At 48.6% G+C, this 24,583-nt stretch overlaps 11 protein-coding genes across 11 annotated transcripts; 2 read left to right on the top strand and 9 right to left on the bottom strand.

The window, feature by feature from the left end:
- Positions 1 to 514: 514 nt before the first annotated feature.
- AKAW2_81189S (uncharacterized protein) lies at positions 515 to 2,384 on the bottom strand (the record flags this gene model as incomplete). Its single annotated transcript, XM_041682293.1, has 6 exons — positions 515 to 625; positions 678 to 837; positions 900 to 1,003; positions 1,071 to 1,353; positions 1,426 to 1,848; positions 1,900 to 2,384. The coding sequence occupies 6 exons, from the start codon at positions 2,382 to 2,384 to the stop codon at positions 515 to 517; spliced, it is 1,566 nt and encodes a 521-aa protein (XP_041549150.1).
- An 897-nt stretch (positions 2,385 to 3,281) lies between these two features.
- AKAW2_81188S (aromatic alcohol reductase) lies at positions 3,282 to 4,421 on the bottom strand (the record flags this gene model as incomplete). Its single annotated transcript, XM_041682292.1, has 4 exons — positions 3,282 to 3,545; positions 3,598 to 3,924; positions 3,979 to 4,260; positions 4,332 to 4,421. 4 exons carry the CDS (start codon positions 4,419 to 4,421, stop codon positions 3,282 to 3,284), a joined length of 963 nt encoding a protein of 320 aa, XP_041549149.1.
- An 847-nt stretch (positions 4,422 to 5,268) lies between these two features.
- AKAW2_81187S (uncharacterized protein) lies at positions 5,269 to 5,817 on the bottom strand (the record flags this gene model as incomplete). Its single annotated transcript, XM_041682291.1, has 2 exons — positions 5,269 to 5,739; positions 5,812 to 5,817. The coding sequence occupies 2 exons, from the start codon at positions 5,815 to 5,817 to the stop codon at positions 5,269 to 5,271; spliced, it is 477 nt and encodes a 158-aa protein (XP_041549148.1).
- Positions 5,818 to 5,941: 124 nt separating this feature from the next.
- AKAW2_81186S (germin family protein) lies at positions 5,942 to 6,774 on the bottom strand (the record flags this gene model as incomplete). The annotated part of the gene is made up of 3 exons (XM_041682290.1): positions 5,942 to 6,363; positions 6,425 to 6,570; positions 6,635 to 6,774. The coding sequence occupies 3 exons, from the start codon at positions 6,772 to 6,774 to the stop codon at positions 5,942 to 5,944; spliced, it is 708 nt and encodes a 235-aa protein (XP_041549147.1).
- A 738-nt stretch (positions 6,775 to 7,512) lies between these two features.
- AKAW2_81185A (Zn(II)2Cys6 transcription factor) lies at positions 7,513 to 9,272 on the top strand (the record flags this gene model as incomplete). The annotated part of the gene is made up of 2 exons (XM_041682288.1): positions 7,513 to 7,623; positions 7,695 to 9,272. The coding sequence occupies 2 exons, from the start codon at positions 7,513 to 7,515 to the stop codon at positions 9,270 to 9,272; spliced, it is 1,689 nt and encodes a 562-aa protein (XP_041549146.1).
- Positions 9,273 to 9,644: 372 nt separating this feature from the next.
- AKAW2_81184S (uncharacterized protein) lies at positions 9,645 to 11,265 on the bottom strand (the record flags this gene model as incomplete). Its single annotated transcript, XM_041682287.1, has 2 exons — positions 9,645 to 11,142; positions 11,204 to 11,265. 2 exons carry the CDS (start codon positions 11,263 to 11,265, stop codon positions 9,645 to 9,647), a joined length of 1,560 nt encoding a protein of 519 aa, XP_041549145.1.
- Positions 11,266 to 12,171: 906 nt separating this feature from the next.
- On the top strand, positions 12,172 to 13,359 carry AKAW2_81183A (PHD finger protein; the record flags this gene model as incomplete). Its single annotated transcript, XM_041682286.1, has 1 exon — positions 12,172 to 13,359. One exon carries the CDS (start codon positions 12,172 to 12,174, stop codon positions 13,357 to 13,359), a length of 1,188 nt encoding a protein of 395 aa, XP_041549144.1.
- Positions 13,360 to 13,638: 279 nt separating this feature from the next.
- On the bottom strand, positions 13,639 to 14,997 carry AKAW2_81182S (uncharacterized protein; the record flags this gene model as incomplete). The annotated part of the gene is made up of 1 exon (XM_041682285.1): positions 13,639 to 14,997. One exon carries the CDS (start codon positions 14,995 to 14,997, stop codon positions 13,639 to 13,641), a length of 1,359 nt encoding a protein of 452 aa, XP_041549143.1.
- Positions 14,998 to 16,286: 1,289 nt separating this feature from the next.
- Positions 16,287 to 17,816, bottom strand: AKAW2_81181S (M20 family metallopeptidase; the record flags this gene model as incomplete). The annotated part of the gene is made up of 5 exons (XM_041682284.1): positions 16,287 to 16,536; positions 16,592 to 16,735; positions 16,815 to 17,391; positions 17,473 to 17,650; positions 17,709 to 17,816. The coding sequence occupies 5 exons, from the start codon at positions 17,814 to 17,816 to the stop codon at positions 16,287 to 16,289; spliced, it is 1,257 nt and encodes a 418-aa protein (XP_041549142.1).
- A 407-nt stretch (positions 17,817 to 18,223) lies between these two features.
- AKAW2_81180S (uncharacterized protein) lies at positions 18,224 to 18,976 on the bottom strand (the record flags this gene model as incomplete). The annotated part of the gene is made up of 1 exon (XM_041682283.1): positions 18,224 to 18,976. The coding sequence occupies one exon, from the start codon at positions 18,974 to 18,976 to the stop codon at positions 18,224 to 18,226; it is 753 nt and encodes a 250-aa protein (XP_041549141.1).
- A 2,430-nt stretch (positions 18,977 to 21,406) lies between these two features.
- AKAW2_81179S (uncharacterized protein) lies at positions 21,407 to 22,993 on the bottom strand (the record flags this gene model as incomplete). Its single annotated transcript, XM_041682282.1, has 1 exon — positions 21,407 to 22,993. One exon carries the CDS (start codon positions 22,991 to 22,993, stop codon positions 21,407 to 21,409), a length of 1,587 nt encoding a protein of 528 aa, XP_041549140.1.
- Positions 22,994 to 24,583: the final 1,590 nt, after the last annotated feature.

The raw sequence follows: 24,583 nt of genomic DNA, 5'->3' as shown, positions 1-24,583 counted from the left end.
GGAATGCCTATACGAGATGGCATGTCGAGGATATGTCAATATGCCACATTTTCATGTTTGGGGTTGAGCAGTGATGCATAGATGTATATATCAATCTAATAATTACTCGGAAATTATCATTACCTGTGGAGGAGTCTAATACACTTCCATATTGGTCATAATTATTCTAATACTGCTGTATATCAAGTTGGCGTGATCAAATTGGATCAGAGATAGCAATGACTTTCATAGCATTATTCGAGGTCTGCCATTAATCTAGATGCGGCCTTGACCATTGAGACTTATTTTGTTCTGACTAATGGAAGACACCCTTATGAGGAAGGTCTCATCAATCGACATTCAATGCATGGCTCCCATGCTGCCGCCTGTTTCTATATAAGATCTGTGCCATGTCCCTTGCAGGTCGTCCAATGTAAGGACACGGCCACAACCTTCATCGATTCTAGAAACGTAAAGCTCTTGCACATCCGGGATCTGACGAGCAACGATCAATGGAAGTTGGACAGACAGACATTTAAGCACCCTGGTTTGGCTGGTCCGCCTCGTGCTCTGCATGGCTTAGTGCCTGCATCTCTCTCTCGGCGAGCTCACTCAGTTTCCGACGGTCGACTTTGCTATTTCCAACCTGAAGGTTAAGTGTGAGCAATTGGTTGAGTCTCAAGAAACGGCCCACCTACATTCGAGATTGGAATTTCGTCGATGAAGGTTGCACCACCAAGGAGCTGCATGCGTGAAGTGAGTTCTGTCTGCATCCAGTGCATCAATTCGTCGATGGTTAAGGGTGAGTCTTTCGATTTGACAATATAGCCACGAGGAATGGGTTCTTCGTCTCCATCCCTATACGATAGGAGCAAGATCAGCACGACAAGTAGCAGATAAGGGAGACATTCGATCCTTACCTAGTGACTGGAATAACAGCGACATCGGTAATATCCGGATGTTGTAAGATAGCCATCTCGATCTCAGCTGCAGAAACATTGTCGCCATTGATTTTGAATAGGTCCTGAATTTATGGAGCAGAACATTTATAACCTGCGCATGTATTCGGATGAAACTGGGAAGGGACGTACCTTTTGGCGACCAACAATATAAAATTGATCGCGCTCATCAACCCAGCCAATGTCGCCCGTCTTGATCCATCCATCCTCTGTTATGGTCTGAGCAGTTTGCTCAGGCTCTTTGAAGTAGCCCTTCATGGCAAATGGGGTCCTTATATGAACATGTCCTTTCTGGCCTCTGCTTAGCATTTCGCCCTGGTCGCCAACTATCTTCGCCTCCAGACTTGGAAGCAAAGTTCCTGTTGTGGCATCCTCTACCACCTGAGTTGGATCGGGGAATGTATAGAAACCTGCCCTGCATTGGCACAGCGAAAGGAGTAAGTCCTACTCTGTGTAAGGTAAGGAGGATAGCACAAGGTCCACCTACTCGGTCATTCCATATGTACTCTGCATTTGAGATCCATGTAGTCGCTGCCACTGGTCGACCATCTCGTAGGGGATGATCGCGCCGCCGGTGAGGACATGTTGTACACTCGGGAAGCTGGGCTTGTCGAATTTTGCCAGGAGATCGCGTACCAGGTGCTTAGGGAGCATCAGCCAGGTAGGTTTGAATCGTTCAATGGTTTGCATGAAGGTTCCGGACTCAAATCTCGTAGGAAATATCGTCTTATATCGAGCCTTCAGAGGGAGCATGAATCCCAATATCAGAAATCCCATACCGCAGAACTTATAATTGCAGAATATGGTCTCTCTGCTTCTCTTCCGAAGGTTATAGTGCTGTAGAGTCTGCTCAATATTTCCAATAAGGCCATAGTGAGTGCGTTCTGCGAGTTTGGAAGATCCTGTTGTCCTATCAGAAGATTAACATCCGTGCCCAAAGAAGAATAGTAAGCCAGCCTACCCGGAAGTGTAGAGCAGGAGAGCAGTCGTTGCCCTTGCCTCCGCGGGCGACAGTCTAGGCCACTCATAATCGTCACCGCCAGGCGTATTTAAAAGATGGCTCCAGTGTCTGAAAGCACCGTCATCCCAACCGTCGGAATTCACGCCACCGAAAGACTCGTCAACCATGAAAAGATGCTCGCTAGAAATACCCAACCTTGCTGCTGCAACGCAGACGAGCTTTCGATCCTGAGGCGCGAAAAGGACAATGTCACAGTTCAGTTGCCGCAACCGGGAATACAATTCATCTAAAGGGCCAGGAGCAAGAACATTGCATACTGCTCCAGCAGCAATAACCCCAAGAATAGCCAGGGGGAAGTTAATGTTCGCGTCGCCGTAGACCATGACTCGCTTGCCTTGCGCTCCCAGCTGATGAAGGCCGCAACCGACTCGCTTCACGATATTCTTGATCAGGTCGATTGTGTATCCTGAACGATCGCATTCCATTGCTGATTCGAGAAGAGGCTCCGATGACGGCCAGGCTCCTTCATTCTTATAAAGCGAGCCAAACAAGTAGGATAGAAGGTCTGTTTGGGGTGCATTTACACTGTACCGGGATTGGACTAAGGACATTCTGGATAGGTAGGGTGAGGAGTCTCAGATACCGATGGTAAATTAAAGAATAATGCGTATAGAAACCGAAAGAAAGAGCAAAGCAGGTTATGAATATATAAGATTCTGCTATAACTGCAAGCTCAACCCCTTCCTCCTCGTGTTCTAATTTTATCTATGTCGAAGCCAATAAGTGTGGGAGAGAGAGCAATAGGTGATAGTTTTGCGTGTTTGTGGATTATATTGTTTGCGGCCGACTGCTTGTTAATATCTCTAATAATGTCTCCCGATACGTGGTCATCACTTCGGCCAATCGCTTGAGTTCAGCTGAAAAAGGAACGGGGGGCGTTTTTGCTTCTTATCAAATACTAGTAAGGCCGGTGGGCCCGGCTTGACAGGGGCTTCGGACTACCACTGGCTTCTGCGGAGAGCTAGCATAGCTTCGGGGTTCCAGCTGAGACTTCCCAAATTTGGGTCAATACTGAGATTAGCCTATTCAGAATCCACTAAATCCTATTGGACTGTCAAATTCAGGTGTCCCCAGTTGGTGCATTTGCTATGGGTCCCTGGATTTGTTCTATCTCGTCACACCACAGCCACACCACAGCAGAGTCTCAATACAGAGAGATATTGAACTATGATCTTCTCTAAGGGTCTTCGTTCGATTCATAGGATTGCATAGTAATTGGAATAATGGATGCCCAGTCCAACCGCATTCAAAGTAGCTAATTGTCACCCGGGGCAACGGATCTGTTGTGAATTTTCGGACCAATTCCGTTCCTCAGTGTAAGTCTATGAATACACTTTCCTGCCTTTTCCAGCTAGGACCTCCGCAAAGAAATCACGAAAGGATGTTGGTTGGAAGTCTGGATAGAGCTCTCTAGCATTGAGATAACCCAGATAGTCGGCATAGCGAGGACTATTATCCACCCGCACGTATTTGCTATGCTCATACTGGGCCACGAAAACGCCGATGCGCTTCATGTTATCGTGAGGACTCTCGGCGAGAGCGGCTTTAGCTTGCTTCACACTGGCTTCGATATCTTCATTTGATACCTAGACATTCGCTCTTAGTAAAAGCAAGGTAGTAGAGACAAAGTTGACTTACGCGAGACGGCTCCAGCTTCTCTCCAGAGACCTCTTCCGCGATCTGGTAAATTTCGTTCTCCGAAAGTACATCCCCGGCCGTGTAAACATATCGGTTAATAGTTCGGTCATCGAGTATGATTCGTGCGACATATCGACCGATGTCACGTAGGTCGGTAAGAATATTAGGGGCTGCTCCATCCCCATGAATAGTCTTCACTGGAGCTATCTGGGCGTAATCCACTTTTCCAGACGGGAGAGTCGGAAATGAGATCTGATACCAATAGCCAACATCGATCACGGTATAAGGAATACCCAAGTACTTGATGGCATTGTAAACTTCTTCTTTCTACTTGCCTGTTAGCCATCTTGGATTTTCTCTCATGAATCACGGCATTCATACCTCATCACGAAGCAGCATAGCGCCCGTTGGAGCTGCTACCGTGGTGAAAGCACAGGGAATGACTCTTTTGACACCTGCAATCTTCGCTGCTTGGAGTAGCTTCTTCTGCTGGAGCAAGTCATTGGGTCCAATAGCACTGATGAAAATATCGGTACCGGTCATAGCAGACACAAGCCCATTAAAGTCGTCAAGATCTACGGGCCAGATCGTAAGGCCTTGCTCTCGGAGCTTTTGGACCGACGGTTTATCTGCAGAAGCGGGCCGCGCTAAAACCTCCACATCCTAACCAAAATGAGAGATTAATACTCATCAACAACTGAGAAAGAATCTGCTGTATGGTCCATTCGACATACGAAATTTCTAGATTCTTGCAGCCCATTCAGGATAGAGGCCCCAGTCTCTCCAGTCGCTCCAAGGAGTAGTACTTTCTGCTTGACAGCCATTGCACGTATTTGATGAGAAACAAGATATGCTGGTCTTGTTAAAGGGAAGCAATTCTTGAACACCGAGACACGCGTAATTCTTTTATAGAACCTAGGTGGGTAGCCGATGAAGGATTTGGGGGTTTGTCCGGACTGTGGGGATTATAACAACCTTGGCATTTTAGTAAATCCCGACTTCACACATGCTGCGGTCCGTCTAGCTTCCGGGCCATTTCACGGAATTTGTGCATCCGATACATTACTAGTGACGTAACTTGGTACAATGCGGAGCCGTTCGGGCAGTCTGTTAAACATCTAACTCCTACAAAGTGGATATTTTGATTGATTCCATCTGATAACTGTATAGTACAATAAATCAGTGCTCGCAATAATCGCTTGAGTCCCTGAGGAGGCATTTCTTTCTGAGTCCGACTATTCCGATTCCCTGTAATTGGATCTGATGGACATTACAAAAATAACTGTACTCGGATTATATTCTACACTATTCGATACATGTTTGTTACGTTCTTCTACGTTACTTGACCTATAACTATGTTTAAGTTCAGGCTGTTAGGTGCTTTCAATGAGATATTATTGAGATACAATATCACCAGAAGGTATTTATCATACCGCATTGCTGAATGGACCGTGATTGTAAAGGACAAGCGATTATAAAATCTGGTGCGTGCTTATAAAGCAATTTCTATATTAACTAGTAACATATTACACGGTTAACGGAAGTTCAGTATTGTATTTTGGGCTTCCGGCAAACAGCTCGGAAGGTAGACGGACCGCAGCATATCCACAGAGCTTGCTTTCAGCCTTCGCGTATCAGTCTCCAGTAACACTGTAGATAATTTATGCCGATTTAGACTATCAGAGAATTATTTATCACCCTCACAACAGCAAGGACCAGACATCGATCTGTCCGAATAGTAACCGTCCTGGACAACCTCAAATCCCTTGAACTCGCCCCTGCACTAAATTTATACTCACCTTCCTTAACAGCCCATTGTTCCGCCTCCACATCCCAAAATGACACATCCTGTCTGCGGATCGGAAACGTCACCGTCGACCTCTCCCTGCGAGCCAGCTCCACCCGCTCAAAGCCTTGAAGCTGGCGCACAGGCTGCTTCGCACTCTCGGGATATGATAGGTACAATTGCGGAATTTCAGCTCTAGCCCTATCACCGGTGTTCGTGACGCTGACGGTGACGTTCGCGATAACGTCCCATAGGTTCACTGGTCTACTGACAGATTTCTTTCCTGAAGGGTAGACGGAAAGGGCTTCGATAGATGGGACATTCAGGTCGGTGTAGAAAATTTTGTCACACTGAAACTGCACTCTTATCGCATTGATATGGACAACCAAGTGCAGCTTACCAATCGCAGAGGTAATACAAACTCAAACTACCATTCTTTTATAAAAGTATACAAATCAACACCTACTCTATCTACTCCTGTTCCGGGCATTCTTATCCTCCTTATCCCCTTCCCCCCCAAAAACAACCCTTCCCGGCATTCATATTTTCACCCCACAATCACCGCTTCGCCATCCCACACTTCGTCAAACACTCCTCCAACTTAATCGCCATATCTGATGGGACGGCTTTCCGAATTTTCTCAATATCATCCCCGGTAATACTCTGCCCAAAGGTCCGTGCAATGACCCCATCACTGAGGGAGAACAGTTGCTCCGCCACCAGGCTCACAGCGAATTCATCAGACGTAAACGCAGCGGTGAAGTTCGCTGGCTCGCAGTCCGGGTTCACTTGCGTGTGGAATGAACCTGCAGGGTAGATGGTCACTTGACCGGGGCGCAGGTCCGTCCGGATAACCCGCTGGCTGTTGTTACTATCAAGAACTCCAGCTTGAGGGACCATTTCGGAGAGAATATGGCCGGAATTTAGAGCAAATAGTTCAGTGGCGCGGGGGTGGAGGTGGAGGAAGCTCATGCTACATGCTATTTGAGGATTAGTTTTGGACTATTTGTTTGATTGCATTCTGATGTGCTGATGTCTTACCTGGAAGTTGTGACATGCTAATAGCGGCGCCGACATCGACGAGTGCTGGCCAGTTCTGGCTTGTGGCTACTGGGATCTGTTCCGTGCCGGTGAAGTTGAAGACAAAGTCGGAGTCATTAGGGAGCAGTTTGTAGCGCTCGATGGCCCTTGTATGATCATTAAAGTCAGATGATTGAAAGTTCGGAATTTGGATTAGGGCAGCGGTCTTACGTATCGGCAAGGCGAAGTTGAGCCGTCAAGCTGAGGTCGGAATTTGAGCGCTTAGCTACCGGGTGCGGCACTGCTCTCGCCTGGAGGACCAGAGCGAGTATGATCGTAAGATCGAAGTACAGAGAGAAAGAGAAAATCATTATGATGTCGTGTTGGTTTTGAGCTTCGAGTTCAATGTCTCAGGAGTAGGGTTGTAGAGCTGATAGATGGTGAAGATGTTGGATGAGGAAGTTGGAATTTCGTACAATCACGCAGGCTGTCGCTGAGATTTATATATTCATGGGAGGTCAGGAGGCTTTTCCTACGTTTTGTCATATTCTGCTACCACATACAAAGCCAAGTCCTAATCTTACACCTTTGATTTCCCAGAGTATCGATTCCATATCTACACATCACAGCCACTGGTCTCCGAACCATACAAAGTTGTCGCCAAGCTCTCTGTTGGCTGGGCACGGCCACCCCGGCGTATTAGTAATACGCCGCATATTTCATCCATCAATATAACCATCACCTCGTGTTCAAGCAGGGTCTTCTGCGGGGAGGCGTAGTTCCCGCTGGAGGCCATGCACCTCGTACTCTCACTGCCCAACTTCCTTGGCAAAGTCATCCTAGGGCCCGCCTCGTTGTCTTCACGGCTGCTCGACTACTGAATAACTCTAATTTCACGGTTAATTACATGGAGCAGAGCCTCACGCTAGACTACCCGCCATGACAAATACTACTAGACTGATGTTCTGCACGGGCAACTTCTCCATTTATGAGGCTGAGTAAACTCAATCTTGCCTTGAGGACTCTTTACTAATACGCCCCAACCGCCCTTCTGCGAAGAACCCCGACTTCTGCGGTCCAACATTGTAGCTTAGCGTGCCGTCGGCAATATGGCCCTTAATAAAACGGTCTCAGATCTCCAAGCGACCGGATATAGGTTGCGCAAGTCACATGAAAAGTCCCGCAATGGCTGTCTCAGGTGCAAGCAGTTACGAAAGAAGGTATTACACAATGCATATGCTGTGATTCCATCCTGCATACTTCAGACCTTTGGTTCTGATCGTATCACCAGTGCGATGAAGCCAGACCGAAATGCTCGCGATGCACCAGACTGTCGTATACATGTCAATATCAACACCCTCCGAGTGCCAGCGGATCGGACACAGAGCTGGGAGGTTTCCCAAACTCCGTGATCGAATTCAAAGGATCCGACTCAATAACAGGGCGTCTTCCGGGCCCCATACCTTCATCCACTGGCCAACTTCCTCTTTCGCCACAATCGAATTGCGAGGAGGATATCCTCAACTTGGATTTGCCCTCCCCGGATCCTCTCAATGCGACGGAGCTCAGTCTCTTAGCCCACTATCTCTCGCACACCAGCCAAACCATCCCGTTCGACTCCCTCGATCTCCACGCTCTATCGGTCGGGGTACCTAATCTCGCCTTCAAATGCAAGGCAGTCATGTCATCCCTGCTAAGCCTGGCGGCAGCATGCAAATGCCACGACTTGGCACATGAACACACTCAAAAGCCCCTTGATAACCAAACCCTAACAGAAATTCAAGACCTCTTTGCGTTAGCCGAGCGCCATCATGCGGCATCCCTCCGCCACATCCAAACAACTATGCAAAAAGCCCGGGGCTACGATAACGTCCTCGCCAATGCAGCGTTGATGGTCTTGTACGCCTCGGCTAGTCACTCCATTCGCGTTCATTTAGCAGCCACAGCTAAAGCACATGGGCAACGGCTCCCAACCGAGCTATTACCGCAACATTCACAATGGATTACGTTCACACGCGCAGCACATACCGCATCTAGCGCTATACTCAATGATATTGTCAGCGCGACTGCTGCTGGCAGTATGGTGGATACGGGACCAGAGTCCCATCCGACAATATCAAGCCCTCTATCACCGCAAGATGGTCCATCTCCGACAACGAAGCGCTTATTTCTCCCGCTCGTGGCATCCACCTGTGATCGTGCTCTAAGAAGCCTTCGTAGAAGAGCAGAACGCACAACTGCTGTGCTGCTGCAAGCTTCTGCATCATGTAGCGCGATCGACCAACAACGGGTCCATGCATTACTCGAAACCATAAGTGTCCTGGAGAGCTGCGCATTGGCAGCGCTATCGCCGCGCGCAAGTGACAATGGGAAGATGGTGTCTGCGACGTCTCCGAATACTCAACATACAGCAGGGTTTGAGGGTTCCCGTGCTGTCTCACCATGGGTGGCTCGATACATGATAAGTGTTACGTCTATGGAGGTGCCGCAGATCCTTAGGAGGATTATCATGTCTTTTCTCAATAAAGCTCCGACCGAATTTCTCAACATCGTGCAATCGGTATTGGACTCTCCTACCGCAGAAGCTAGGAATAAAAGTACAACAATACCGGCGTCACCTACAAGCAGGCAGCTATTAGTTCTCACTCCGATACATGTCCTGACTATGGACATCTTCGCTCACTGGCTGGTCCTGGTCATGTTATTAGATGGGGTGTGGTGGATCAAGGATATTGGACAGTGGGAGCTCAGTCAGGTCATTTCTATGATGAAGACACATAATGTCATTTCCCAGTTGGCTGACACTAACGAAATGTGGTGGCCGGAAAGTATGTACCTAGTCAAGCGAGAGCTTACACCAGATGCGTAGTAGTGATAGGTGTTGGATTCCAGGGAATGTGTGAAAATGGTATTAAGTAAGTAGAGCTGTTATATGTTATCTGCACCAATACTGCAAACTAAATACAAAGCGTTAACCCATATACATAGTAAATAATTAATGTCGGGTTGTCGTCATGCCCGACGGAGGCGTGCGTCTGGCCTATATGCATATCAGATGCGACAAGGCACAACATTTATCTTCCCTAACTGAACATTTAATAGAAGTGGTAAGATACATCTGATATTAAGATTAATTGAAGGTATGATAAGAAGGTGTATCTTATCTGGAAACGGTACACTGCAAACAATCCTTATATCGTCGTCGCTGAACGGTCAGGTCAAGACAAATCTATCCCAATGACTAGGACCACTCCACAAATCGGACCCTAGTCAGCCATGCACCATCTGGTCCATTGGGCTTCGAGAGCAGAACAACCTGGCGAGTACTTCGAAGATCCTCTGGATGCGTACACGAAGGAATTGTTTCATAGATACGATCCCTATCCTCCGGGACCCTTTCTTGTACGTCCAACGATGACAAATTCGCTTCTTCTAGATCGATTACCAGTTGAGCGATTTTCACTATGATACGTTGATCCCATAGGCCCTCTTGTTTGGTACACCGACTCATCTGTCGGATAGCCTCGCGACGGATAATCGGGTCACGGCACCTGACTGCTGTGTAGTACAGTCCTGTGACGATACGTATTTCAAATGTGAAAATATCCGGGCCGCATTTCGTGGACTTGCGCTCAGTGACATCGTCAATATCAATAAGTTGGCCGGCACAGTGAACAAGCTCCGCGAAGGCAGAGTTATAGTTGTCGAAAACGGTTTCCTGTCTGGCCAGACATGTTTCCGTCCATATCCATGAGACGAGATATAATGTACGCAAGAGCAACAGTTCGCGCCGATTGCCCTTCTGGGGGTTTTCTGCATCCTTTGTATAGCCTTCCAAGGCCCTTTCCCATGTTTTGTAGTCCTTCCTGAGCTCTTCCTGTTGGGGCTTTAAGTGTGTGCGATCTGTGCGTTCATATCCTGCAGAACGGACGAACATGAGTGTCTTGTTCATGAGCTTATAGAGTGCGTGTTGAGCCCAATAAGGGTCCGACCAAACGGGCCTTCCATGTGAGCATTTCACTTGGGGATAGGTAGGCTTGATATCCAAGGCAACCATCGGCCGTCCGTTCATTGCAAGCTGGATATTCAGTCGAAGACTTAATTTCCACAATTCGAGATAAGTTGCGCCTAGTTTACTTCCCAGAGGTTGCAGTCTCCCTATGACGCTCTGAACTATCTTAAGGCCAGCTTCGAGGTGGTCTAGGGCTTGCTTGTGATTACCATTCAACATCTCCAAGCATACAAAAAGGAAACATGTGATGACCAGGAGATCGATTCTAGGGTTTTGCGAAACAAGATACGTCCTCAAATGTCGAATGGCCTCGTTATAATGAAATATAATGAAGCGATCATTAGCAGCTCGACGCTCCGGAGTGGATGATGGATTCCGCTGTAGCACCAGCGCCCGCTCATGGGCCGCGCTTACTGCCGCCGTGGCATGCCTGACGACCGGCTCGCATTCGCTCAGTTGGGGAAGATGGCGCATCCAGAGATCAGACTCAAATACCCCGGATAGCGCGCGGGCCGTCTGTGAGCAGAAGAAGTACAAATAGTGCCGCTCCTTTTGCGTTCCTGGTCGAAGGACCATGCGATGGTCGACGGTCATCATTGGCTTACTGGAGACGACAGGCTGCTGTTTGTTCCCCGGGCGTGATTCATTATATCCATCGCACTTTCTTCCTGTACGCTTGCACTGGTAGCATTCTGGCTTTTGTTCATCGCATTTGACATGTCGAATTCTGGATGATGGGCTGGTTAGTCGGACGATGCTCTTTAGGCGCCCAAGGCTCCGGCTTGTACCTGCAAGTGAGACACCCTGTCCTTGATCTTGGCCCGGATGCTCTTCTTCGCTTGGCCATCATGGAATACGAGGTTTCCACAGGATTGTCTTTTGCCAAGCCAGAGGTATATCGGAGGACAATGAAAGCTTATCAGGTAGCAGGGATCCAAGCAACCCATGGCTCACAGGCTCGCCAGTCGTTGATCAGCCTGGTCATCGTCATCACCCCGCCTGCCGTTCTGGGCTAAGCTGATTACTGCCAGCAGAATCACACACCGCCTGTTCTTACAGTTCTGCCTGAGGCTGTTATCTGTTATCATGTCTTGCGAAGCTAGATCAACTAGCAGTACAACAGGAGGTAGTGAATCCGGCCATGGTTTGAATTCGATTCATAAATAGCGTCCAATCTCGTGGATAAGCCAGTACATCTGGAAGACACTCTACCAGGTGAGTTGTCAGGTTCTCAAATGGAGACCAAGATCTGCGTTTGACTGGAAGCCCGAGTCGCTTGTGAATGAGAGATGAAATTGAGTATGCCCTTTGTCATCGCGCAATATTAGACTATCAATTAACTAAAGCATAGTCACTTGGGCAGTTGTCTAACAAGCTTTGAGAGATGAGTAACAGCTATGCCGGATTCTTGATTACGTTATTTTACGTAATCACTGAGGAAGACTGCATCTGTTGGGAAGAGACAGGACACCAATACATCCTAATATCCACGTGTACACTCAGTATAGATCTGGGTGTATATGGGCTTTAATAGGGCACTCATTAACTCAAGGAGCATCAGAGTCTATGGTTGTTTCGCGATAGATTCGTCTAAGCATGTCTTGAGAAAATGAGGGCGGCCGACCTGGAGTTAGATTTGTCATCCACTCAGTCTACCTGACTCAGCAAGCCTCCAGACGATCCCAACCTGCCATTTACCAGAGACAACCCAACAGAGTATATCCAAGGACAGGTATCACATCGCTCGTCTAAGGTCATGGCCGTGAGGAAAACGCGTACGGGACGTCTTGCACGTGCTGCACAAGATGAAAGACATTCCGTTCGCTCATCCCTAGTGAAGTCTTCAAGGACCAATCCGACAAGGACTGGCCGTCAGGGGGTGACACAGAAAAGTCTCAACCAGTCTGACGGACCGCTCTTGCCAAGGTTGATGTCATGGTCCGACACCCTTGCAGCGGTTGAAGAGCAATCCCTTGAAACTCAGGTACAAAGATACAAAGAATGGAAACGTGAGTGCATTCCTCTTCGTCTATTGTCTCCTGGTGTTCCCCCTTGTGCTCACTTATGTCCCACAGGAAATGGATCGGCACACGAAGATTACTGCCGCGTTTGTCAAGCGCACGGGGGAAGACTTGAGCCTTGTTCAACCTGCCGGCTCGCGTTCCATGCCGATTGTATTCCAGCAGGTTGGCTGCGCGATTCCCAAGATTCACTTTTTTGTCCAATCTGCGTCCGTCGCGGTTGGCATATCACTCCTCCGACATTGTCACCACCAGCTTCACCACTGCCGGAAGAAAGGAATGATCCAACATCTGCTGCCGCTCCGACTACGTCGGCTCCTCACCCCGACACGAATTCCTCATCCAATACACATCCTCATAGTAGCGCCTCAGACGGGCCCTTGGGCGTCTGTTCAATACAACAAGCTCCAACGGGTGATAGACATGATGTACCAGCGAGTGACCCTACTGCTCCCAAACGACTGTATGAGCTCCTTGGCAATGATGATGAAGCTACGGAAGATAATGTGATATCTCAACGACCACGACGTCAGCGCAAGTCTCGCTATACGAACCTGCCAACGGAAGTAGATACAGCCCTGTCAGTTCTATACCGAGAGCTCGAGTCGAACGAATCCCTTAGGAGGGAAGTAGAGGAACTCCGAAGCGAGAATACCAAATGTAATCAAACTATCAGAATCCGCGATCTTAGTATCATCGCCTTACGCAGAGAACTGGACTATCGGCGGTCTTCGGATCAGGAGATAGAAACACTGCGAGCAACGGCGACTCAGCTCGAGAATGCAAAGAAGGAGATTCGAGAGCTACAGGCAAGGAACGAAGCCCTGAGTGCGGAGTTACAAACTTCGAGAGATGAGACAGCGGAAGCTAAGGCTCTCGTGCGGGATTGGAAAGCTAAGCTTTCACAACTCATTGGAAATTGAACTTTCTTTTCTTGCATCAAGTTACTGGCGCTCTAATCCATCAGACCAGATCCAATAGTGACTTTTCATTTCTTGTTTCACTCCTTATCTACTTCCACATATAGCCGCATTCATATTGCCACTCTTTCAGATATTGTCGAGATCTGCAGATCGACTTGCATCGTTGATCCGACATGACGAAACCAAGAATCCTACATTCTCATCTAACCCCCCAGCCAGAGCCAAGAATGCATCCCATCCACTTCCGACACATACCCAACTTGCTCACCCACACAATCTTCACGCCTTCACATCCATTCCCCACCCAACCTTAGCCACCCGCGCCGCCGCAACCGCACACGCACCCAGCAGAATGCTCACACCCGCGAAAATTTGAGCCGCCATATACCTACCTCCATCAGTAGCGATCAACGCCCCTTGAATAGCTGGCCCAGTCAGCGTCGCAAATCCCACAATACTCATGGACATTCCAAGCCTTGTACCAGTGCGATTGAGATCCGGCGTCATGGTCGTTGCCGTGGCGGGAATGAGTGATTGCGCGGCCCCGCCCACAATCCCATACACAACAGCAAATGCATACAGCCCTGCAACAGTACTAACAGCTATCCAGCAGAATATCAAAACTGCACATGAAATACTGATGGGGATTAAGAGGTTCAATCGCCCTGTCCATCGATCACCAATAATCCCCGGCGCGATACGTCCAACGATACCAACACCATTCAACACGAGGACGAGATTCTGTGTATCCTCGACGCCGAGACGGTCTCGGGCAAAGGTGCCAAGGTAGAACCAGGCGAAATACAAGCCCCAGAAGTTGAAAAAGTAGGCTAGCGTGAAGAAGATGAAAGGTGGTTCAGCGAATGCGCCAATTTCGATGAGGGGGCCGGTTGTCCGAGGGGGAAGACGGGGTTTGAAGAAAACAAGACCGAAGATCTGAGTGATCAGCATGAGAAGCCCTGCTGCACGGATTGTCCATCCGAATCCTATCTGGTGGTTATATAGCAATTGGTTGATGAGGACTGGGTATATCAGACCCCCTGTTGCAGCGCCAGAAGCTGCCAAGCCCACTGCAAAGGCTCGGTTTTTCATGAAGTAGGCGGACATGACCGAAAGTCCGGGGTTGAATGTAAGCCCATTGCCGAGACCCATGCATACCGCCTGAGCAAGAAATATCTGCCAGTAGGTTTTGCACACAGAGAGCGTGAAGAGCCCCACGAGCTGAAGCAGGACCCCGAGTGGGTACATGATTCTGAAGTAGCCGGCGTCTGTTGCGCGTCCAGTAAGGGCGCTCATGAAGAAGAGGAGAGATACCTGGACGCTGCCGATCCAGGCGATGGACGATGCTGACTGCGGTAAGGTTTGGGTATATAACTGTTCGAAGACGGAGAAGCTGGTCGTAATTCCCCAGGAGTTGAAGAATACGAAGTGCATGCACACGACTTGGGTCCAGGCTTGGAGTCCTCCATCTGGTGGTGGTGGAGGTACGTGTTCTGAGCCATTGCTGGGTTTTCGACAAGATACGAAGCTGCGTAGCTTCTCTGTCGTAGTTGTATGCATTGTGGACTTGAGAAAGCAGTTTGGTGGGCGGAGATGTGTAAGCAGAAAGTTAGAGGGTCTCAGAACAGGAGGGTTCATGTAGGGGATTATGGGAAGTGGAGAGGCTTTGTCTTCAGCCCAAATGTTCAGCCCAGGGCCATGGCTGTAGGGTGATGTGGGACGATTACCAATCACCCACAGACGACGCGAATGCCTCGGTTTCCTACATGGGTACTACTACTATGTAAGATTTGTCACGTATGATTGCCGATACACTTGCCGTTGTCGTTACGGGAGCTAGATAAGAGCTTGTGTTCCAGTGTCGATCAGGCTGGAATGTGACGGCCGACGCACTCTATCTTTGTTTTTAACTGACTCTTTCGTTGTAGTAATCCCATGATTTAGATCTACGTACTTAGACACGTAAAAAGGTCTGTGACAAGGCGCCACCAACCATTCCCTTTCCGAAGACAAGCTGTCCCGAACCATCTTAAACAGGCCAGTAGGATATGTCTCCTGCTTAGGCAATACTACAGCTCAATTGCGCGTCCGTCGTGCTATAAGACCTGTTTGTATATAGGATATAGTAGTTCTATATAAAGCCAAGAATCACGAAGAGCCGATTCTCAATACCTGTGCGACTATTAGGAACGGTTCTGGCTTCGATACTCTCAGCGACAGCCGACAGCTAGTGTGTAATATAACAGCGCGGTGGCCCGAGTTGGGCTTCGGCGCGCCGTTCTATAAAGATAGTCCTAATACAAAAGGCTATGCATTTCATTCATCGGGCCCATCAAATCATGCATTGTATTCTCCTCACCTCTCGACAAAGCAGGCTGCAGCATGTATTACCCGAGAAACTAGAAAAAGTACAGTACTATCTGATATCGAACTTGATGGATAATCATCCTGCGCGTTGGAAGTCATGTGACTAGCACAGCTCCTGCTGACAAATTTAAGGGTCCCTCGGCAATCCATTCCAGCGCAGTTAGCACATTATTTCCAGCTTTAACGGGAAAAGGCTGTCTTGTACGACACGTGTTTAGAAATATTCTTGCAGAATATAATATACAATCAATGCAATAGCCAGTTTTCTCGTCAAGTAAGTAAAGGCTGTCATTTTGTAGAAAGCGCCTGAAATCTACGAGTTGGTCTCCCCAGTCGACACATACTTGCTTACCAATCACCCGCAAAAGCAAGGGACTGTAACGATGAACGAACATTACACGTATCAACCGCAGTTGCAATCAAGCCGATAGAAAACTTCGAGTTGTATGTTCGCAATTTTCTGCACTCCAAATCTGCCGGTAACTGCTCAACATGGTATGTGACGCGTAACGGTATCCTAGTTATCCTTCAAGAACCCGTTCCCTTCAGCTATAGCCTAATCACTCAGACAACCGTCCAGCTTCCTTCATTGCCGCCCTAAATTCATCTTTCACCTTTTGAAAAAAATCATCATTCGTCAATACATCCAGAGTAATGAGCGCATTGGCCTTTCCAGCCCGAAGCGCCTCTGTATGCGCAACATCACCTTTTGCGGTCTCGAGGAAACCAATGGAGTGTGGGAGATCAGGTGCTTTAATGTCGAAGAAGGCTTGGATGCCCGGGCAAATGTACGAGCAGCTTCCGAAGTCGCTATATAGTAGTTAGCTTCCGCTGGACATGCCAAAGAGAGGAAGGAAAGACTGACGAGCTTCCTGCCGAGTCATGCACTGTTCTAGCTTCTTTCAAAGGCACCATCTGCTCTGGTTGTAAGCCTAAATGCTGTAGCATATATTGTCTGTATTGCTCTGCGAGAGTATCGTTTGTCACCACGTCCTCGTAGAGTGCAAACCTGCCACAGTTAGCACAACGATCACTAATATCACACCAAAGTAATCAGAACAACCAATGTGAAAAGAAAGAACACTCACCACTCCATCTCAACTCTACACCCCGTCGCCCCCGCCGCGCCATGAAACACCCCCTCAACCCTCTCCCTCAAAGCCTCGACCTCTTTAACCGTCTTAGCCCGGACACTAAATAATCCCTCCGCATAATCTGGGATCAAATTGGCCACCTTTCCGGCCTCCAGGATACACCCCTGAATACTCTCACTTTTCTGGATATGCTGTCTCAACAACGCAAACCCATTATACGCCTGCACAATCGCATCGCACGCATTTATTCCCGTCCACGGGCCCGCCGCCGCATGCGCAGACCTGCCATAGAACTTGGCGCGCAGTTTCCATGACGCCTTAGTACAGCATACCGGAGTGCTAAAATCTGCCATGCCGTGCGTCATCACGCAGGAGTCGAAGCCCTTCCATGCGCCGTTTTGTGCCATCAGCCATTTACCGCCTTGGGATTCTTCCGCCGGGGTACCCATTACGACGACGGTGCCGGGGAGGTTGTGCGTTTTGATCATGTGTTCGATGGCGACGGCGGAGGCGAGGGCCGAGGTTGCGATTAGGTTGTGGCCGCAGGCGTGGCCGATGTTGGGGAGGGCGTCTATTGGGGGTGGGGTAGGTGGTTAGTGTGCGTTGTAATTGAGGGTAGCGCATAAAAAAGGGTAATTAATTGAAAGTGCACCATATTCTGCATTGAAGCAGACGGTTCGACCGCCCTCTTTGACGGAGAATCGTGCTTCAAAAGCGGTTTCGATCCCGTAGACACCGCGCTGAACGGTCCAGCCGCGGTTTTCGAGCCAGTCAGAAAGTAGTTTACTTGCTTTGACTTCTTGAAAAGCGATCTCAGGGTTATTAAATATCTATTCGTTTTGAAACCGTCAATATTGTTCGGAGTGAACCGTATGGTGGAGTAGTGACCTCGAGATTCAGCTTGCGTAGCTCCTTGCTAGCATCGTCGATGACCTTGCCTATTTCGTTGATCACCTCAGTTGATTGAAGAGGGTAGCTGGGAATCTGTTGAGCCATCTTTGTTAAAGCCTGCACGTATTTCTCGTCCGAATCGATTGAAGTAGAATAGGTCGTCTAGAGGCTGTTGGTTGACTTTATAGCTGCATCATCGCGAGCGGGGAATTGCGGGGAAGCCAGCGGAAAATCAAGGCGATAAGACCGATAAAGCCTGATAACCGCGTGGCTTATCTGATAGATGGCCAGATAACAGAGGCTTGCGCGGGCCGAATGCCGATGGTTCCGCTATCATCAGCAGACAGCTATCAACATGACAGCTGGCCAGACTGAGTAAATTTTCGAATATTTCTGAATATCAGTAGACGCTTGTCCGAAAACAGTCATACATCATGGTCAACTTTTAGAATCGTTGTGGGTATAGAATATGCCGTTTCCTATCAAGTAAGCAATGGGAAAGGATGATGCAGCTACCATGTCTTATGGAACGTGAACCATTTTCCTTCTGAACCCCGTCTCTGCTCCCCAGCTGTTCTCAGAAGTATAGCAACTTTCTGATACGAGACATCTTTGCATTGTATCTTTGTCACCCGATGATCAGCACACACCCATGGTCCCTCACTGCACGACCCCGGTGGGGAAGTCTGACATGCTGTCCTTTCGAGTCCAGTAAGCGTCTCCCCGAGGCTCAGAGCTAACATGGTACCGCACATGCCTTCACGACGTGGGTAGAGTCTCATGAGTTCCAGCGCCCGTTCCCGTATTGTCGGTTCACGGCAATGAACCCCGATCAGGAACAGGGTCTCGGTCACTGTACTCTCTACACTGAAGTGCCGTTTTGTTGGTTTCGAACCTGAATCGGAATTTACTGTCGAATAATCGTTCAAGCCTTCGAGAATTCTGCTTGCTAGATCAAGCATCTGCGCGTAATCCTCGATAAACTCGTCGTGGGCGAGCTCGCCCTTCGTTGGGTCTAATGACAGCATCACTTTGGCGTAAGAACGGCGTAGGTAGAGAACGTTCGCGGCTATGGTGCCCCTTTCATGGGGTGAAACGGCAAGATATGTTTTCAGTTTAGAATTCCACCGACGAAACTCATGAAGACAATCTTCCTTTTTCGCAAGCGCTTCAGGTGTAGATATATCAATGCCGCTTGTAAGAAGCTTCAATGCGTTGTTGTTGACCTTGACCTCCAGGGAGACGTGTGCTTCATCGAGGGACATAAAGCACCCTTCAGAGGGAGGTAATATGAATTGGGTTGTCCAAGGCACTGGCAATCCTTGAACTAGAAAAATCTGGCGGACCTGACTGTCGAGTTGGGCTAGGAGAAGTATCACGGAAGCTATAGCCTCAGACGCATGGGAATGGGTCTGGAAATCTCTATTCCACTGCTGACATAAAACCATAGCGCTGGCAACATGTGCCATAGCCTGGGAATGAAACCCCTGCAAGCTTAGCAGGCAAATGAATATCACACACGTCGCTAAAATAACCATTCTATCGTGTATTGTCAAACGCGGCTTCGAAATTAACTCCCGTAAGGACTGTATGGATTTGGTATGTTGCTGTAAGCCAAATCGCACCCTGGACGTACTACAAGCCCTTGTGATTGCAAGTGGCGCCACATCCTCCAGGAAGTCTCTATGCAAGGAAGCCAGCGCGGTAATAGCAAGCCAGAGAGCCGGGTAGGAGTAAGAGACCTGCAGCAAGTTGCATGACCAAAATCCCGAATTGAAGAGACCTGTCAAGGCGGGAGCAGTAACTACTTGAAAGTAGTGAAAATGTTCATGGTCTATTGGCTTATCGCCAATAAAGCTCCACGCCGATGGTACCTGCAGCATGCCATGTGGTTGGCCTGACTCGGCCTTGCGGCGGATGATCTGCTTGGCGCGCGGGTCTTGGTATCCATCGCATTTCCGACCAGTAGATGTGCATCTCTGACAACTATATTACGGGCGTGTCAATGGATACGGTTCAGGCAAGTCAGTCGATCTTACGCACCTCGGCTTGGTTTCGTCGCATTTAACATGCCGGATTCTGTCGAGTCAGTAATTTCACCCACCCGTAATTGGCAAAGGCTGTTATACCTGCAGGTTATGCACCCTGTTTTAGTCCTTGTGACCCATCGCTTCTTTCGTTGTTTACCAGATTGGTTGAGCCGTGAAGCGAGCTCCTGAGGAGAGGCTGATGACATTGGGGACGATGAGAAGAATTTGGGGAGTAGAATTGAGCACAGATTATACGCGTTTAGACGAGGCAGACTGTGGGATGAGGAGTCAAAATGTCAACGGCACAACTCTAGCATTAGCTGACGTGCAGGCGCTGTTTGCCGAAAGGATGCAGGCGCCGTGGGGGCTAAACCGTCGCATCACGTGGGCGCTATCTTCGTTAATCAGCTTACGCTTCACTACTCAAGTACTTCTTAACCAACTTTGCTGGCAAATATTCAGAGTAGTACATATAATATCTGGCTTGTCTCTATTTAGTAAAGTATATTGATAACGAACCTTCATCCATCTTATGATATAATTCACTACTTACAAGGTCCCCACATTGTCCTAAAATGGAAGGAATTCTCTAACACAGGGTCTCTACCGTAATGTATTCCGCACAGATCCTATGATCACATAATAGTTTAATTTTGAGTTTAGAAGATTGATTGGGCCACCCGCGAGGAGGTAGGAACAGCCCTATAACTAGCTCTATTGAGTCATGTCCGAACCATGCCGCGCGGCAAGTGGAATCAGCATCCGCGGTGGGATCTCGGCTCCGAACCGAAACTGCAATCCCACCCGAGCTGCTCGGCGTTAAGACGGCTACGAGAACCCTGGTAGTATCCACCCCATAGAAAGTGGGCCGATTGTCAGTGGAAGTCGCTGCCGCCACACTAGCCAGGCCTTCGCTTATGCTATATTTTCTGTCCACTTGAGAAAGATTATATTTACATAAGATAAGACTTTGATTTATAGAAGGGGCAGAATTTTATCATCAATTTTCTTCAGAGGTTAATTCTTAGGATATTAATTTAGTATCCTAATTAAAAAATTGTCTAATCAAGAGGACGGTGAGGAATATGGTAAAACCTTTTTGAAAAGAATAGATCTTGTCTTCTTAAATAACTGGAGGATATGGCACGAGTGAAGACTGGTATAAAGAAAGCCTGGCTGTTATAGCAGTAGTATCTGTCTTGTTAATATGTTCTTGAAGGATGAAGTGTACATAGAAGCTTTGGTAGAAAGCTTCATAGAAGACGCGGCTTACAGTGGGTTACAGCAAAACTAACACTGCCATGTTTGCCAAAAAAGGCAAAAGAAGAAAAGAAAGATAAAATAAAATAAAATAACAGGATACATTTTGCGTTACTTGGAGGTGGTAGGGAAACCAATAAGTTGTTCGGGAGGGTGTCTACTATAGCGGACTTGATTCGAGTGGGCTACAATCTGGCTTAAGAAAGGAGGCACCCGTGCATTTCATAGTAGCATCGATGGCATTTATCTCCAATTATTCCAAAGATTGGCTCAACTGACAGGATAAGCGATCGACAAGAAAGATACATAAACACAGGAGACAAAGAAATGGATACAAGGAATGATTTAAGGTGGCATGTTCTACACAGTGATTCTTGATGACCAACCCAAGCACTAAGAACGACCCTAGTAAGGAGTCTGGGCGGCAAAGTAATCCAAGATCAACTGGACACGCTCGGTTGCAGCAGTATCCATGGTCTCGTACACAGCACCGACCAAGAAAGTCTCGTTCTTAGACGGAGAGTTGGCATTCCACTTGGCAGGGAGGGTTCCATTGTTGTAGGAACCGCCGGTGTTGGGGTTACCAGTCTTCATGAAGTTGGCCCAGTAGCTGCTCATGACATTGGCCACGTAGTAGTCCTCCTCGGAGTAGTCCTCACCCTGGGCCCACAGGTTGTTCAAGACGTAGACAATCTCAGAGGCATGGGCAGCGCTACCGTAGTTCCAGTAGTAGGTGTAGGTGTCGACCTGGTCGGCAGAGTTGGAGAAGCCATTCATGTACTGCCAGCTACTGACACGGAACATGTCACGGACGATCTGGTCCTCCTGTTCGCCAGCCTGGGTGTCGTTATCAGCGGGGTAGAGAGCCCAGAAACGAGGTGCGAAGTCGCCGTAGCTGGTGTTCAGACTAGACTTGTATGCCGCGACGGTGGTGCTGACAGTGGCGGAAGCTCCATCCTCATTGGCGTTGTTTCCGGTAATATAGGGGACCTTGTTGCCGGCACCGTTCTCGAGGGTGTTGATGTATTTGGATGGGATGGCGTAGTAGTCGAGAACAGGCTTCACCTCCAGACTGTAGGTGCTGGTCGAGTCGAGCAGGGTAGTAGTGTCAATGGCGCGGGCTTCGGCAATGGAGCTGACGTTAAGGGAGGAAATAATCTCCTCACCCATGGTCTCGGCATCATCCAAGGTAGTGTAGGCGCATTCGTAGACACCAGTGTTGGGGTCATTGGGAGAGCGAACACCGGACTCAGAGATAGCGTTGACGATACCCAGATCAGCAGTCAACTCGCTGTTGACAATGTGGTAGGTGGCCGCAGCGCCGAAGGACTGGCCGATGACGGAAATATGATCAGGGTCACCACCAAAGGCCGCAATGTTCTCGTGGACCCATTTGACCGCTGCATACTGGTCAAGGACACCCCAGTTCCCTGAAGCATTGCGGCCGTTGGTCTCGGTCAGCTCTGGGTGCGCCATGAAGCCAAACACACCGTTGCGGTAATTGTAGGAGACGAAGATGATCCCCTTGTCAGCCACACCCGCACCGTTGTAGGTGGTTTGCGGGGGCGCCGTTCCAGCGCCATAGCTCCAGATGGCCACAGGAAGCTTCTCGTCAGGCGAGGTAGCAGGGGTCCAAATGTTGAGGTTGAGGCAATCCTCACTCTGGGCGTAATCCGCCAGGATAGAGAGAGTGATAGGGCAGATGGCACCGAATTCAGTTGCATTGAGAGTGCCGTTCCAGGCCTCGACAGGCTGGGGATCACGCCAGCGGTTTGCGCCCGAGGTATCAGCACCGAAAGGAATACCTCCAAAGAAAGAGATGTTCTCCCAGTTGGAAATGTACTCGGACACGCTGGAATTGACAGCAGCCTTTCCCTGCACGTAGCCGTAACCGGGGATGTTGACGGGCTTCTTATACAAGGGCTCGGCCGCGACAGCAACGCCATTCGCCAATGCGGGCGCAAGCACCAAAGTTGCAAGCTTGGGAAGCATGTTGGAAATGAATGTGGGAAGTACAAAGGGAATGTTCTGATGATGGATGGATCTGGCTGAAGCAGCGGGATTCGCTTGCTATTTATTAATCCTCAAAGTCGAACCTGAAAGCATTTATTCTTCAAGGTCTGAGGCGTCACCTGAATTAAGCCATGTTCGGATTTAGCCAAGTTTCGGATTTAGCAGGACTACGACATCAATTGCGTGAACTTTGCGCGCGATTTGTGGCTCGTTGTGTAATAAAACCAATTTAGATGCGTGGAAACTCCTCCCGCATTACCCTGGCTTGTATCCGTGGCCAGCAGCATCAGGGCTTCTGAGGAGACTCAGGTCTGAGCTTACGTACTCTTGCTCCACAAGCAGTCAACAGGTACCACGCCCAACATGAACTTAGTAGTGATTTAAATTTGGACCCTCATTCCTGTAGGGGCTAAGAGTCGGACATCGGAGGTTAATTTAAGGTCCGAGATACGGGTTCGCTAAACACTGAAACGTCTCGGGCCTGCTAGGACCGTCGCTGTCCGACATGACTAATATCGACTCCACACAACACATTCAGCCCTTCTTTAAGCAGATTCTGCTCTATACGGAACATCTATTCCCTTCGAAATTCCGGGCATACTACGTGATAGTGTTTCATGTGTCATAGGACGCAATAGAGAGTTGCTTCTTATGAAGTATCTTTGAGTTCCCGAAACACCAGTTTGTTCCATTCCAAAGATCCACGGATTCGACTTCGGGTACAACTACTGTTTAGAGAAACCAGCCCGGAGTGACTTATTGATATATAGACTGCAGGTGGAGCTTCGCAGGATTGGTTCTGCAGGAGTTGGAACCCGCGTCAAACACTTTGAAGCGGGGTTTGAAGATCCTCACTGAACCAAGGTTAATTGAACACATGCGTGGCGGCCAGCGGCATATGCCTTGATACAGAGCGACGCTTGGGTACATACCGCTGTTGGGGGGGCTCAATGTAAGACGGCAAGTTAGATTTTTGTCACCGATGTCCTATTCTGTCAACAACAAGCAGATAGCATCTTTCACGGGAAAGCGGCCAGCAATCCCCATCTAGGGTACTGGATTTTCAATCTAAGGCGGAATAACTTTAAAGAATACAACAAGCAGCCAGGCAAGTACAATGAGACATTCTCTTATAACATGTGAGGCCACCAGGGGGAGAGGTCGTGCTCGTGGATGGCCGGAAGATACCTTACCCCCATCAAGGCCATGCGCTTCCTTCATCTCGGAGCACTAATTTATCTGGCATGCCTTTTGATATGACTAGGCCAGTTTCTGAGCCATACGCTCTCCCTTACTGGCTTACTGGTCTTAGCACATCTTGCAAGAAGTGCCTAGAGACAGCTCAGCGCTCTCTCGTATCATCGCTAGAGGTTCGCGGTTTGAAAGCTGTCATCATTGTAGGCATTGAGACTCTATTGCAAGTATTTGCTTGTATTAGCAACAGTCAGGTACACTTTATATCAGTCAAGTAGTGGCGTCCCACGTCAGGCATTCTAAGCTTTTTGCTAGTCATGCAACCATGGCTTATAAACTATAGTGGATACTGCTAGGCTGTGGTTACGACAACAT

Source organism: Aspergillus luchuensis, chromosome 8, assembly GCF_016861625.1.
Source record: "Aspergillus luchuensis IFO 4308 DNA, chromosome 8, nearly complete sequence".
In the NCBI taxonomy this organism is placed as follows: domain Eukaryota; kingdom Fungi; phylum Ascomycota; class Eurotiomycetes; order Eurotiales; family Aspergillaceae; genus Aspergillus; species Aspergillus luchuensis.
This window is presented reverse-complemented; position numbering and strand designations above follow the sequence as displayed.